Source organism: Bos mutus, chromosome 7, assembly GCF_027580195.1.
Source record: "Bos mutus isolate GX-2022 chromosome 7, NWIPB_WYAK_1.1, whole genome shotgun sequence".
Classification (NCBI taxonomy): Eukaryota; Metazoa; Chordata; class Mammalia; order Artiodactyla; family Bovidae; genus Bos; species Bos mutus.
Window position 1 is genome coordinate 49,642,849 of NC_091623.1, and position 13,168 is coordinate 49,656,016.

At 48.8% G+C, this 13,168-nt stretch overlaps 1 protein-coding gene and 1 pseudogene across 4 annotated transcripts in view; both read left to right on the plus strand.

Annotated features, from left to right (window-relative positions):
• The window catches only part of RUFY1 (RUN and FYVE domain containing 1), a 64,136-nt gene extending 51,617 nt beyond the window's left edge, over window positions 1-12,519 (plus strand). For all 4 annotated transcript variants that reach the window (XM_005905929.3, XM_070373479.1, XM_070373481.1 and 1 more), the window contains 6 exons: window positions 4,031-4,150; window positions 4,809-4,938; window positions 6,562-6,656; window positions 9,196-9,244; window positions 10,931-11,008; window positions 11,914-12,519. In XM_005905929.3, the coding sequence (XP_005905991.2) occupies window positions 4,031-4,150; window positions 4,809-4,938; window positions 6,562-6,656; window positions 9,196-9,244; window positions 10,931-11,008; window positions 11,914-12,060 (619 nt within the window). In that variant the 3' untranslated portion in view covers window positions 12,061-12,519. The remainder of the gene's footprint in view (window positions 1-4,030; window positions 4,151-4,808; window positions 4,939-6,561; window positions 6,657-9,195; window positions 9,245-10,930; window positions 11,009-11,913) is intronic.
• On the plus strand, window positions 1,418-4,024 carry LOC138988463 (keratin, type I cytoskeletal 18 pseudogene; annotated as a pseudogene).
• Window positions 12,520-13,168: the final 649 nt, after the last annotated feature.

Here is a 13,168-nt window from a genome sequence, read left to right on the forward strand (position 1 = left end):
CAAAAGTATAGACAAGTTGGAATGACTTTCCTTCAGGTCTTTAGTCTTGCCCGGAAACGGGACTGGATTCCCTAGTTTTGCCTAAGCGTGTATTCAGTTATTCAACTTTTGGGCTACTATATCACTTTGACATCTCAGGGAGTCAGAACTATCCACTGAGCTCACATTTAAATCAGGTCAGGGACTTCCCTGGCAGTCCAGTGGATAAGACTCTGCACTTCCGTTGCAAGGGGCAGAGGTTTGATCCCTGGTCAGGGAACTAAGATCCTGCGTGCTGCACAGCATGACCAAAAAATAGAAGTTAAATAAATAAATAGCAGGTCAGTAAGGGATCAGAATACAGTTTAAAAAAAAATAGACTCATACAAATATAGGTGACTGTTTTTTTTTTAACAAAGGTACAAAGGCATTTCAATGGAGAAAGGATAGTTTTTTTTCAATACATGGTTTTGGAAACAATTGGGTATCCATAAGCCAAAAAATGAACCTCAATTTAGACCATACCTTTATATAAAAATTAAAATGAATCATGAATCTACATGTAAAACTTAAAACTAAAAACTTTTAGAAGAAAACATAAGAGAAAAATCTTTGTGGCCTTGGGTTAGACAAAGAATTCTTAGATGTGACATAAAAGCTCTGTTCATAAGAGAAAAACTTGATAAATTGGACTTCCTCAAAATTTAAAACTTTTGTTCAGTGGAAGACACAGCTAAGAGAATAAAAATCCCATATCTGACAAAGGACTCATATCCAGAATATATAAAGAACTCTCAAAACTCAATGAACAGTCCAGTCTAACACAGACAAAAGGCTTGAAAAGACCCTGCATCAAATAGGACATATGGAGGGCAAATAAGCACACAAAAAGGCAGTCAAGAAATCTGTTGGATTTCTTAAGACTAACCATGATATATCAGAAAAAGTAAGAAAAAAAATTGCTGTTTAACATCACATCCAAAAAAAAAAAAAAAACCCTAGGGATAAACCTAACCAAGGAGGTGAAAGACTTTGAAGATGATTCAAGGAAATGTAAAGATATCCCACGTTCTTGGATTGGAAGAAGTAATACAGTTAAAATGACCATACAACCCAAAGCAACCTATAGACTTAATGTGATCCCTATCAAATTACCTATGACATTTTTCACAGAACTACAACAAATAATCCTAAAATTTATATGCAACCATGAAAGACCCTGGATGCCAAAGCCATTCTGAGGGGAAAGAACAAAGCTGGAGAAGTAACCCTCCCAGACTTCAGACAATACTACAAAGTGATAGTAGTCAAAACAGTATGGTATTGGCACAAAAACAGACCTGGATCAATGGACAGAATAGAGAGACCAAAAATAAACCCACACACCTACGTCAATTAATCTTTGACAAAGGAGGCTAGAATATACAATGGAGAAAAGATGGTCTGTTCAGCAGGTGTTGGCAAAGCTGGACAGCCTCATGTAAATCAGTGAAGTCAGAACACTCCCTCACACTATACGCAAAAATAAACTCAAAATGGTTTAAAGACTTAAATGTGAGTTGTTGTTGTTCAGTTGCTAGTAAGTCATGTCCAACTCTTTGCAACCCCAACAGACTGTAGCACTGTCCTCTATTATTTCCTGGAGTTTGTCAAATTCATGTCCATTGAGTCAGTGATGCTGTCTGTCTAGCCATCTCACCCTCTGCTGCCCCCATCTCCTTTTGCATTCGATTCTTCCCAGCATCAGGGTCTGTTCCAATGAGTCTGCTCTTTGCATCAGGTGGCCAAAGTATTGGAGCTTCAGCTTCAGCATCAGTCCTTCCAATGAATATTCAGGACTGATTTCCTTTAGAGTGGTCTGGTTTGATCTCTTTGCAGTCCAAGGGACTCAAGAGTCTCCTCCAACACCACAGTTCAAAGGCGTCAGTTCTTTGGTGCTTAGCCTTCTTTATGGTCCAACTCTCACATCCATATATGACAGCTGGAAAAACCATAGCTTTGACTATACAGACCTTTGTCAGCAAAGTGATGTCCCTACTTTCTAATACACTGTCTAGGTTGCCATAGCTTTCCTTCCAAGAAGCAAGCATCTTTTAACTTCATGGCTGCATCACCATCCACAGTGGTTTTGGAGCCCAAGAAAATAAAATCTGTCTTCAACTTTTTCCCCTCTATTTGCCATGAAGTGATGGGACTGGATGCCATGATCTTAGTTTTTCTAATCTTTTTCAAGCCAGCTTTTTCACTCTCTTCTTTCAAGAGGCTCTTTAGTTCCTCTTTACTTTCTGCCAGTAGGGTGGAATCATCTGCATATCTGAGGTTATTGATATTTCTCCCAGCAGTCTTGACTCCACCTTGTGATTCATCCAGCCTAGCATATAAGTTAAATAATCAGGGTGACAGTATACAGCCTTGTCACACTCCTTTCCTGATTTGGAATCAATCAGTTGTTCCATGTCTGGTTCTAACTGTTGCTTCTAGACCTGCATATAGGTTTCTCAGGAGACAGGGAAGTGGGGTGGGGGGCATTACTTGAAGACCATTGAGGACCTAGGGGCTCAGATTTTTCCAAATTCTGTGGCCAATGCCTGCATCATTCTACAGATTGACAATGCCCCATCTCATCTTGCTGCTGATGACTTCAGAGTCAAGTATGAGACAGAGCTGGCCATGCACCAGTCTGTTGAAAGTGACATCCACAGACTTCTCAGGTTATTGATGACACCTGTGTCACCGGCTGCAGCTGGAGACTGAGATTGAGGCTCTCAAGCAGGAGCTGCTTTTCATGAAGAAGAACCATGAGGAGGAACTTGGGTTACCATAGAATTGGATGCCCTCAAACCTCAGGACTTCAACAAGATCATGGCAGACACTGGGCCCTGTACAATGAGCTGGCTCAGGAGAACCAGGAGGAGCCAGACCAGTACTGGTCCCAGCAGATCAAGGAGAGCACCACAGTGGTCACTTTACACAATCTGAGGTAGGAGCTCCTGAGATGACTTTCTCAGAGCTGAGACACCATCTAGTCCCTGGAGATCAACCTGGACTCCATGAGAAATCTGAAGGCCAGCTTGGAAAACAGCCTGAGGGAGGTGGAGGCCCACTATGCCATGCAGATGGAGCAGGCCATCGGGGTCCTCCTGCACCTGGAGTCAGAGCTAGCCCAGACTGAGGCAGAGGGGTAATGCCAGACCCAGGAATATGAGGCCCTGCTGAACATCAAGGTCAAGCTAGAGGCTGAGATCAACACCTCCTGCCACCTGCTGGAAGATGGGGAAGACTTCAGTCTTGATGATGCTCTGGACAGCAGCAACTCTATGCAAGCCATCCAGAAGACCACCACCCTCAGGCTCGTGGAAGCAAAGTGGTGTCTAAAGCCTCAGATCCTGAAGTTTTGAGGCATTGAATGAATAGAGGGAATGTGCTTTGGAAAACAGTCTCTGATAAAAGCTAAACATACTCCTATCATATGATCCAATAATCCCATTGCTGACTGTTTGCCCAAAAGGAGTGAAAACCCATGTTCACAAAAAAACCTGTACACAAATGCTTATAGCATCTCTATTCATAATTGCCAAAATCTAGAAGCAACTCAGATGTCTTTCATCAAGAGAATGGATAAACGGGTCATCTACCCAATGAAATTCTACCCAGCATAAAAAGGAATAACCACTAATACACACAAAAACTTGGGTTGATCTCAAAGATACGCTGAAAGAAAGAAGCCAGTCTCAAAAGGCTGTGTGAAATATAATTCCGTGTATTAATATATGACATTTGGGGTGGAGAGGTGTCGTGACTCAAAGGGGCAGTGGTAAGGTGTTTTGCGGGCTGATGGAAATAATCTATGTCACCTGTTAGAATGGATTGTGGTAATGCTTACATGAGTTTATGCCTGTGCTAAAGACTCATAGGATTATATACACAAAGGAGTCAATTTTATCATATAGTAATTTTTTAAAATACAAGAAAGCCAGCAAGGATATGCAAAAATCATGGTAAATGTGAGGAGTGATCCTTTCCTTACAAGTATTTGGTTCCTTCGGTCTAGGTTACAGCACTCAGAGAGGGCGAGGCAGGGGGCCGAGGAGCGGAGCCGCAAGCTGCAGCAGGAGCTCAGCGGGAGGAGCAGCGCCCTGCAGCAGCAGCTTGCCCAGCTGCACGAGCAGTGGTAGGAGCCCCGGAGGCAGCATGTAGCTTCGTGGTGTGGCAGGGATGGGGGAGGCCATCTCCCAAGTGGGGCAGACAGCGTCCCACTTCACAGGTGACCCCTGCAAGGCTAGGATTAGGATGAGAGATGAGGTGTCTATTCCCCGCTTCACAAATGAGAAAAATGACTTCATGGGGGCTCAGTATAGTCCCCAAGGCTATTCAGCTGGTGAGAAAGGCATCAGGATTAAACTGAAACTCACCCCCACCCTTTGGTAGCTTCCTCCTTGTCCCGAGCCCCCCAATATCCTCCACTGTTAGCTGGGCTCTTTAAAAAGCAGGATAAATGTTGCAGAATAAGTGTCTCCATCTCAGTAGTAGGTTCTGTGTGTGCAGCCACAAGTGTTAGAGCTCTTTTCTTCCCTTCCCATTTGTGTAACTATCAAATGTGTGCCTGTGCCTGCTTTCCTTGACGTTCCTGGTCTTTCTTATGGAGGTGCAGATGGCCCTGGGGGAGCGGGAGCCTGATTTCTATGCTTTGTGGAAGGGTCTGTATGCTCACATCACAGTTCAGATTGCTGTGAATCCCCTGTTTCTGATGTGGTGACTTGGGTTGTGGATTGTGCATTTCCATGAAGATCTCTCATTGAGACTAACTCAAGTTCACTGTGCAAAAACAGCGCAAGTCTAGAGAAAGAGCTGAAATCAGAAAAAGAACAAAGACAAGCTCTTCAGCGAGAGTTACAGCATGAGAAAGACACTTCCTCTTTACTCCGAGCAGAGCTACAACAAGTAGAAGGATTAAAAAAGGTAAGGTGGACTGCCTTGGGGAGAAAAAGAGCTTCTAGATCTCCAGAAACTCCTGCCCGAGAGCCCCCCAGCCAGCAAGTGAGACGCACGGCGGCTGCAGAGTCCGTCCCCGCTGTGCACACGTCAGCTCTGGGTCTGGGACGCTGTTCCCACATCCTCGGAGCCTCTGCTTCAGGAAGAAAAGACAAAGACAAATCCTAAGCAGCGAGCAAACCAGAGATTCAGTGATGAGGGCTATGAAGAGAAGAAAACAGGAGCGTGTCCCCACACCAGGGTGGAGGGTGGCCTGGGAAGAGAGTGACAGTTAGACAGAGAACTGAATGGTGAAGCAGGGCCAGCCATGCAGAGCTGCCAGGAAGTGTGAGGGACCGTGACAGTGAAAGAGCAGAGAGAAGGGCTGTGTGCCCTAGGTGTGACAGCAGAGGAAGGAGGGCTTGGGCAGCGACCCCAGACGGCCTTCCTGTGCCGCTGGGGCAGTTCCCAGACAAGGGTTTTGTCTTGTTGAACACAGTAATGGGCACCGCTGCAGTTTGAGGTAAAAGCCCTTTGATTTCTATTGGAAAGTACCTTGAGTCCCTCATGGGAGAGCCTGCTAGGCCCAGTGTGGGGGTTGCTAGTGAGGAGAGAGCTTTCCAGGAGCCACTCAAGCTCAGAGATGGGAGGAAAGGACTTCTAGAAAGTTCTGCATGATGGAACACTCCCCCTTCACTTCAAAATGCTTTGGTCTAAGATTTGAATTACACACACCCTGCAAAAGGAACAAAACAGCATATCTAACCTCACCAGGAAGCCTTAGCATGCCCTTGTGAGTCCGTGTTAAACGGTCTCTGGGGCAGAAGGCCCAGGGGGTGGCTGAGGTGGGAACTGCCCCCTACTCAGGCCTTAAGCCCTACTGCTTGCCCTGGGATCAGCCCTGAAAACCAAGTTGCTTTTCCGAGTCTTTGTCTCTGCCCTTGCCAGCCTGTGTCCTCAAGGTGTGCTCACCCCAGTTTATAGAGTCATCAACATCGTGCCCACTGAGCTTCGCTCCGTGGCTCAGGGCCCCTGGAGGGGCTTGCCACCCTCAGGGCCATGAAGGAGATCCCAGATCTTGGCTTTCATCAGCCTTGCTCATTTATTTTCAGAAAATGTTGACCAGCTCTTTCTAAAAAAGTTTATTCCTAAACTAGCTTTCCCTGATACAGATCTGTCTTCTAATAGAAACAGAAAAAAACTTTTTTTGCAAAAATCTGTTTGGAATGTTTCCTGCCCCACGTTCCACACTGCAGAGCCACTCATGAAGCGCTTCCCTTCCAGTTGTCCATCTGGAGAAACACACGAGTGTTTCTCGAAATAACCCTGTTGTGAATGAGATTGATACAACAAAACTGTTCCTGCTCTTGCAAAACATTCTAGGGACTTCCCTGGTGGTCCAGTGGCTAAGACTCCATGCTTCCACTGCAGAGGGGTGAAGGTGCAATCCCTGATCAAGGAACTAAGACCCTGCATGCCATGTGACGTGACCAAAATTAAAAAATAGGGAAAAAAAAAACATTCCGACCTGCTTGTCAGTGTGATGACTAAACCTTTTTTTAAAAAAAGGACTTTGAGTTCTGTGTCAGGCATCTGGTTGGTTTGTTTTAGGAGCTGCGGGAGCTCCAGGACGAGAAGGCAGAGTTACAGAAGATCTGTGATGAGCAGGAACAAGCCCTCCAGGAAATGGGTCTGCACCTCAGCCAGTAAGAAACCCACTCCCCTTGTCTGCCACCCACATCAGGGCCACCGGGCCCACCTCCCCCTGGAGAGTCACAGCAGCCTGCCCACTGCGTCACTTGAGCCGCAAACCCGTGTCCTTTTTGTCCAGGGAAGGGCAATCAGGGAGGCCTGCCAGCTGTTCAAGGGGAACCCCCTGCGCAGGAAGTCAGGCTTCAGGGACACAGCACTGGTTTGGGTTAATTAATTCATCGAGAACATCCTTTTCTAGTGACCGGAAGTCTTACGGTCACAAACTGAGTGTCTGTGTCCCAGGGGAACCAGATGAGTGATAAGAGGGTGGTGTGTTTAGCTCCAGAGGGAGTGCTGTGGCTTGCGACTGTGAGCCCGCCACAGTGCAAGTCTGGCAACCACTTCCCTCCCTGGAGCCTGTAAACTCGCATCTGCCAGAGTCTGCCTGTCCGCCTCCGACGGGTGATACTGCGGGAGTGCACGCCCCGCGGCTCTGTCTGCCCTCTGACTGAACAGGTCTCCTCCCTGATGTCTCAGTCCTGCCAGGTTGCTCTGGACAGTTTGGTAGGTCACACCGCGGGCGGTGGAACGTGCCCATTTGTGTGATTGTTGCGTTTTTAAACAAAGTGGGTAGCTTTTTCTCCTCAAGTCACAGCTCTTGGTTGCTAGTGACAGAAATCCAGTTCAAACTGGCTTAAGCAAAAAAAAGTCATCAGGAGTCAGTGTCTACCTGTCACTTGCCTCGCAGGTGGGCCTGGCCCCCAGCAGGGCTGTCTGTCAGAGGAACGAGCCTGTCTCTCTCCCGTCACTCCACAGAGATCCCAGGTTGACTCACGGCCCACCTGAGTCCTGGTGCAGGCTCAGTGAGCAGCAGAGCCCGGCTCAGGCCCGGTGCAGGACACACCGTGACCAGAGACGGGAGCTCAGAGCAGAGGAAACCAGACATACTCAAGTAGTGCACATGTGTGCACAAGCTTGGGAGCTTTCTGTCTGCAGAGTTGGAAGGTCTCAAGCAGTGCGGTAGCCCACAAAAGTATAAGGAAGAATGTTATGACTCTGATGAGGTGGTCTTTTTGGTAGTTTAATGTGAAGATGCTGCCCATTTGCTCTCCTCTCCCATTCAGCGGCTCTTTCTAGACCAGCTCAGGGCCACTGGTCCTTCCCAGAGAGCTGCCTGCCCCCACAGGTGGAGTGTGCCATGCGCTGCCCCCGCCTGGGGGGAGCTCTCAGAGAGTACCGGCCAGCTCTGAGGGCTCCCTGAAACTACTGAGAACCAGCTGTGGACGCTGACGTGCTGCTGCTTCTTGGATGCGAGCGGTATTTAGAGAGACAGAGGCATTCTCAGGGTGCCCTCCCCCTTCTCACATGGCTCGCCCCGTTTTTTTCCTCCTGCCTGTGCTCTTCACGTTGGACAAACAGCAGAAGTCAGAGACACATTCCTAGTAAGGCAGAGGCCTCAGAAAAGCAAAGTCTGGTCTTAGAAAGGCACCCCTGCCCTTAGCAATCTCCACCTTCAGTGCCCTTCACAGCCGAGGTGTCAGCGCTGCAGACGAGACGTGTGTTCTCCCCGTTCCCTCCTTTATGCAAGCCCCCACCAGACGACAGAGAAGGGAAAGCCCACTGTCAGATGCCTCCCCCAGCTGCAGACACACGTCTGGATTCTCAAGTTGTGTTTCCCAGGGAAGTTCTTCTGTGTCCCAGGCCGCCTCTGGCCCCGTCGGTCTGCCCTCCTGCTTCTGTAGCCGGGCGGGGAGGGGAGGAGCCCCTGCAAGCATTCCTGCAGGCCACAGGGTGTTTTCTTTCAAAGGCTCTGATGTTTGGTTTCCTCGTCCTTCCCTAGAAGTCTAAGCTGTGACTCAGAGCCTTCCTCTCTGACACTTGGATTAGGCGAATCCGGTGACAGTTTAAGCTAACTTCAGCTTTTAAAAAAGGGCTTTGACATACACGTAGTGTTCTGCTTTATCTGGTTTAATTCTGCCATTTTAGACCATGTTCGGTCCTGTCTTCTATGTGAAGAACTAAGGAATTATTCTTCCGTTAATGAATGAGAATGGAACAAGAACAAACTACCGTGCCCCCTGAGCCTGGCTGTTCTAGACAGAGCTGGCAGCAAGAGAGGGGCAGAGAGGCCTACAGATGTGGGGTCCCGCACCTGGTGAGGGAGTGCACCTGCCCCTCGCACATGTCACGGACGGGAACAGTTGCTCAGAGAAGCTAGAAACATGGGCTTTTATGAGATCATTCTGTTTTTAAATGATTGCAACTATTTCAAAGCCTTTTTAAACCCTGCCACAACTCAACAGCGTATATCTTGGGCCAGATTCAGTCCAGAGGCTCAGCCTCAAGACCGCCCCAGACACGAGCCAATACAGTGAGATGACTCTGGGATTGTAAAAAGGTGGAAAGAAGTCATTCTTTAAGAACTCATGTTATCATGTTCCTCTCTTACAGTCTTGTTGCCCTCACAAAGCCAAAAAGTTATCTGTGGATTTACTTCATGAGAGCTTGAAAGTCCCTCTTAGTGAGGCTGTGAATTTCTCTGTCTTTTTTAAGGTCAAAGCTGAAGATGGAAGACATCAAAGAAGTAAATAAGGCACTGAAGGTACTGGACTATTAACGTTATTAAGAATCACTGCTCGTAGCTGTCAGTCAGCTCATGCTCATATATTGGCATGCTCTTAGGTTTTCTCACAACAGTCAGATGAGAATATGTGGTTGATTCCTGGCTCCCATCACTTATTTACAGATAAGAAAACGCTGCCCAGAGCTGTGTGTCTAGGCTGAGATGGTGGCGCAGACAAGCAGCAGGGCCTGGAGGAGTCAAGGTCCTCTGGTACTGGTCTCTCTGCCGTCAGCTGCAGTTTGACATTAGACCTAGATCATAGGTGCCCTAATGAAGGAAATGAAAAGTGGCAGAAAGAGATCCAAGAAAGGTTGTCTTTTTTTTTTTTTTTTAATGATCAGAGTAAGACCTTTCCCTCCAGGTAAGGTGCTAGAGGCCACATTGTCCCATTCAAGTGCCCTGGGCCATTTCCGGGGACCATTTAAACCCTCAGCTGGGCCAAGTTTCTGAACCATTCTGGGGAGGGCAGAATGGCACACGCCACTTATGAGCAGGGACGTGTGGGCCAGGTGACCCAGTGTGGCGCTGAGCTAGCCCGCTGAGGCCGAGAGTGGAGTAGCAGAGGGCAGGAGTGTCTGACCCTCAGCCTCAGCTCTGCTCTGGAAGCAGTGTACAGACAGCCCTCTTCCCAGGGGACCCTGCAGCACATGCTGGAGCAGAGACCCTTCTGTCTCCAGGCACTTGACTACCAGGCCGCCTCAGGTCAGAAGCAGCAAATTGTCACAGCAACTAACAGCAGCCTGGACTGGCAGTTCACATCAGCTTTGTTTTAGCCTTCCTTGTAGACTGAAAAGCTCCTTAGATGTCATTGCTGTGAGCTGTTTTTATCCCCCGCAGAGATAAACAAGTGTTTGCGCAAAATGTCAGCTGACTGTGCTAGAGGGAGGATAAGTCATGAAATGGGACCCTAGCGCTTCCTGGAGCGGTGGAACACAAGGCTGAAAGCACGGTGGGCCTGTGCTGCACCTCCCAGCCGTATCTCTGTGTCATCAGGAAAGCGATAGTCAACAGAAGCCAAGGCGCCAGTAAAGCGCCTGGGGCGCTTGACCCTTGAACAGCTCAGTCCGAGACAGCAAATGCACATCCCGGTTTTCCCTTAGAAAGACTTCCAGAAAGGCATATCTCTAAGCCTCAGGTGCCTCCTCTGCTCCCCCGGGAAGCTCTGAGAATCAGGGCATCAGTGTGTATGGAGAAGCGCCTCCTGTCTCCGCAGCACGTTGCCCTTCTTTCTCAGCGGGGACTGGTGTCACAGATTTTCTAGTCTGGCTGCCAGGGTTGGCCTGTCTTCCTCCTGCCAGTTTAGGGGGCAGTTTGGATAATGTCTCAGCCAGGGATGGAGTTACAAGCACCAGACCCTGATTCTGATCACCTCGGCCCTAGGGCACTTACTGAAAGGGAGTGGAGTCTCAGGTTAACGCGAGGCTGGAGAATCTGGCAACCTGCAGAGACAAGGAAGCCCCAGGACAGGCAGGCTGCAGCACATGAGCTCCAGCTGTGGTCAGGCTTGGGGACAATCCTGGGACCACTTCTAGTGGAGAAGAGGCAGTGCCTCAAAAGCAAACCAGGTGCTATTAGGGATAGTGGATGCTGGGCTGAAGGATGAACATGGCTAAAGGCTCATCAGGAGCCAAGCCATAAAATAGGACTGTGTTCTTTCTTCCTCAGGGCCATACTTGGCTGAAAGACGATGAAGCAACACACTGTAAGCAGTGTGAAAAGGAGTTCTCCATTTCCCGGAGAAAGGTATGTGGGGTAGCCCTCCACTTGCTCGCCCAGGGACTAAGTTGGTACCTTGCCTGGGCCCTGGTTCTGGAGAAGGCCCGTAGGTCTAGGCCCGCTGCATTGGGTTCATGCTCACCGGTCTGCTGGCAGATGACTTCCCAGCCTGCCCCCCTTCAGGGACCTCAGCCCATTAGCACAGGCCTTGTCTCCACCACAGTCCTGCCAGTGATTTGGGAGTTGGGGCTGCTTGTTTGCGGAAGTGGTCTAGGTCAGTGTGTGTAAGCTGAAAATTCTTTGAGAGCAATAGGACCAGAATCTGGCCTAGTTAGGCAAAACCAGAACCTATGGGGAACCTGTGGGCAATCAGTCTTAAGCCTGGCATCCAGGTGGCTATCTGGGCAGGGCACTTGCGGCCAGTGGATCTGCCTCTGCCTGTGTAGCCCGCCTTCAGGTTCCAGGAACACGTGGTCTTGGGCCCAGCCTTCAGTCCAAGGTTGACCAGGCCTTGACTGACCAGTTGGGCAGGGCAAGATACAGATGCCACACAAAATAGAGAGCCTTTATTAAAGGACTTCTCAGGAGTGGCTGGCTAAAGAAACCTTGGGTCACCACCATGGAATGCAGCAATTACAGGGAACATACCCAGGCACATAAGGTATCATTGACTACCAACTCAGAGTTGGCAAGTCCAATAAACACAAAGAAAAAGAACCTCACTCGTGCCATTGGACACCCCCTCCAACACTCCATGGATTTACAGGAACAGAAATGTAGAAACACGAGGTCTAGAAGAACCCCTTTCAAAATGATACAAGCCTCTGGAGGAGGGATTTTAGCATATTAAACTTTTAAAGATTGGTCAACTAGAGTGGGTGTGCAGGCCCAGGCAGCACAGCAGTCGCTAACTGCCTCTTTTCACCCTCTAGCACCACTGCCGGAACTGTGGCCACATCTTCTGTAACGCGTGCTCCAGTAATGAACTGGCCCTGCCCTCCTACCCCAGACCAGTCCGTGTGTGCGACAGCTGCCACACCCTGCTCCTTCAACGGTGCTCCTCCTCCACCAGCTCCTAAGGCAGGGGCCTCAGCAGGGCCTGCTTTCCAGACCAGTTGCCAGCCTATCTTCATCTCTGTGGGCAGCCTCAGAACAGTGCCAAACTCTCTGGGTCTTGAGTTGGTCTGGGACTTGGAAGGTTGGTTTCCAAGCTGGGCTGCTGGCCCTCTGGAACGCAGCACACAGGACTGGAAGCTGCACATGCCTCTCCTTTCCAAGTTGTACAGAATCAACTCCTCTGGATTGAAATTCTCACTTGACACCACCGGCTTTGGTTCAGATGCAACTTCATGATTTTGCTATTATCATTTTTCAATTTCCAAAGAATTAACCTCTTTTGCAACAGCCCAACTAGTTGTAGTAATCAGGTCCTTTTCCTCCCTACCACCCCAGCATGCTTTCCCCTACTTCGGAGTCAAAAAATTCACACCCTTGTGAATATCCATCATTAGCCCTGCAATAAAACTGTTTATTTTTCATTCTGGTATAACGAAGGAGCTTATGTCAGCTTCACAGGATGCCCAGAACAAGCCCCATTTCAGGACTAGAGGCCCTCAGTGAGGGTGGCTGCATCTGAGGTAGAGGCCTGAGCTTGCTGGGTTCTGGGGTGCAGGCTGCTGCCCAGCTGAATAAAGGACAAGCTGAGCTGTCCCCTACACACAACACACACCCCCCTAACTTCCCTCCACCGGTTAATGGCCTTGAGTATTCAGGTTACAGAAGTGTAACAAGTACTCATAACACAATCAGACAGGTCAGCCCATCTGTATGCAAGGCCTCTTTTCAGTGCCCGAGTCCACCTCCCACCAGCGTTCTGACCTTGACTGTCCAGCCTCTGCTTGAGAGCCTGGCTCTCTTTTCCTTCTGTACTCTGTCCTAGCACAAGGCACACCCACAGCCTAGCTGATTCCACATCTGCTCACCTAAACACACCGTTACGGATGGGAAACATGGAAGGTTCAACGACATTAGGTCCCAGATCTGTGTGACCAGCCTCCAAAACCGTGTGCCCTGCTTCAAAGCTACATTCATTCCGAAGTGCAGATTTTTGAGTCCTATTTAAGGAAGCACATGGCAGCAAAAAGGGACTTTGTCCTCTTCCCTAACCTAATCTGAGCTTTCTTAACC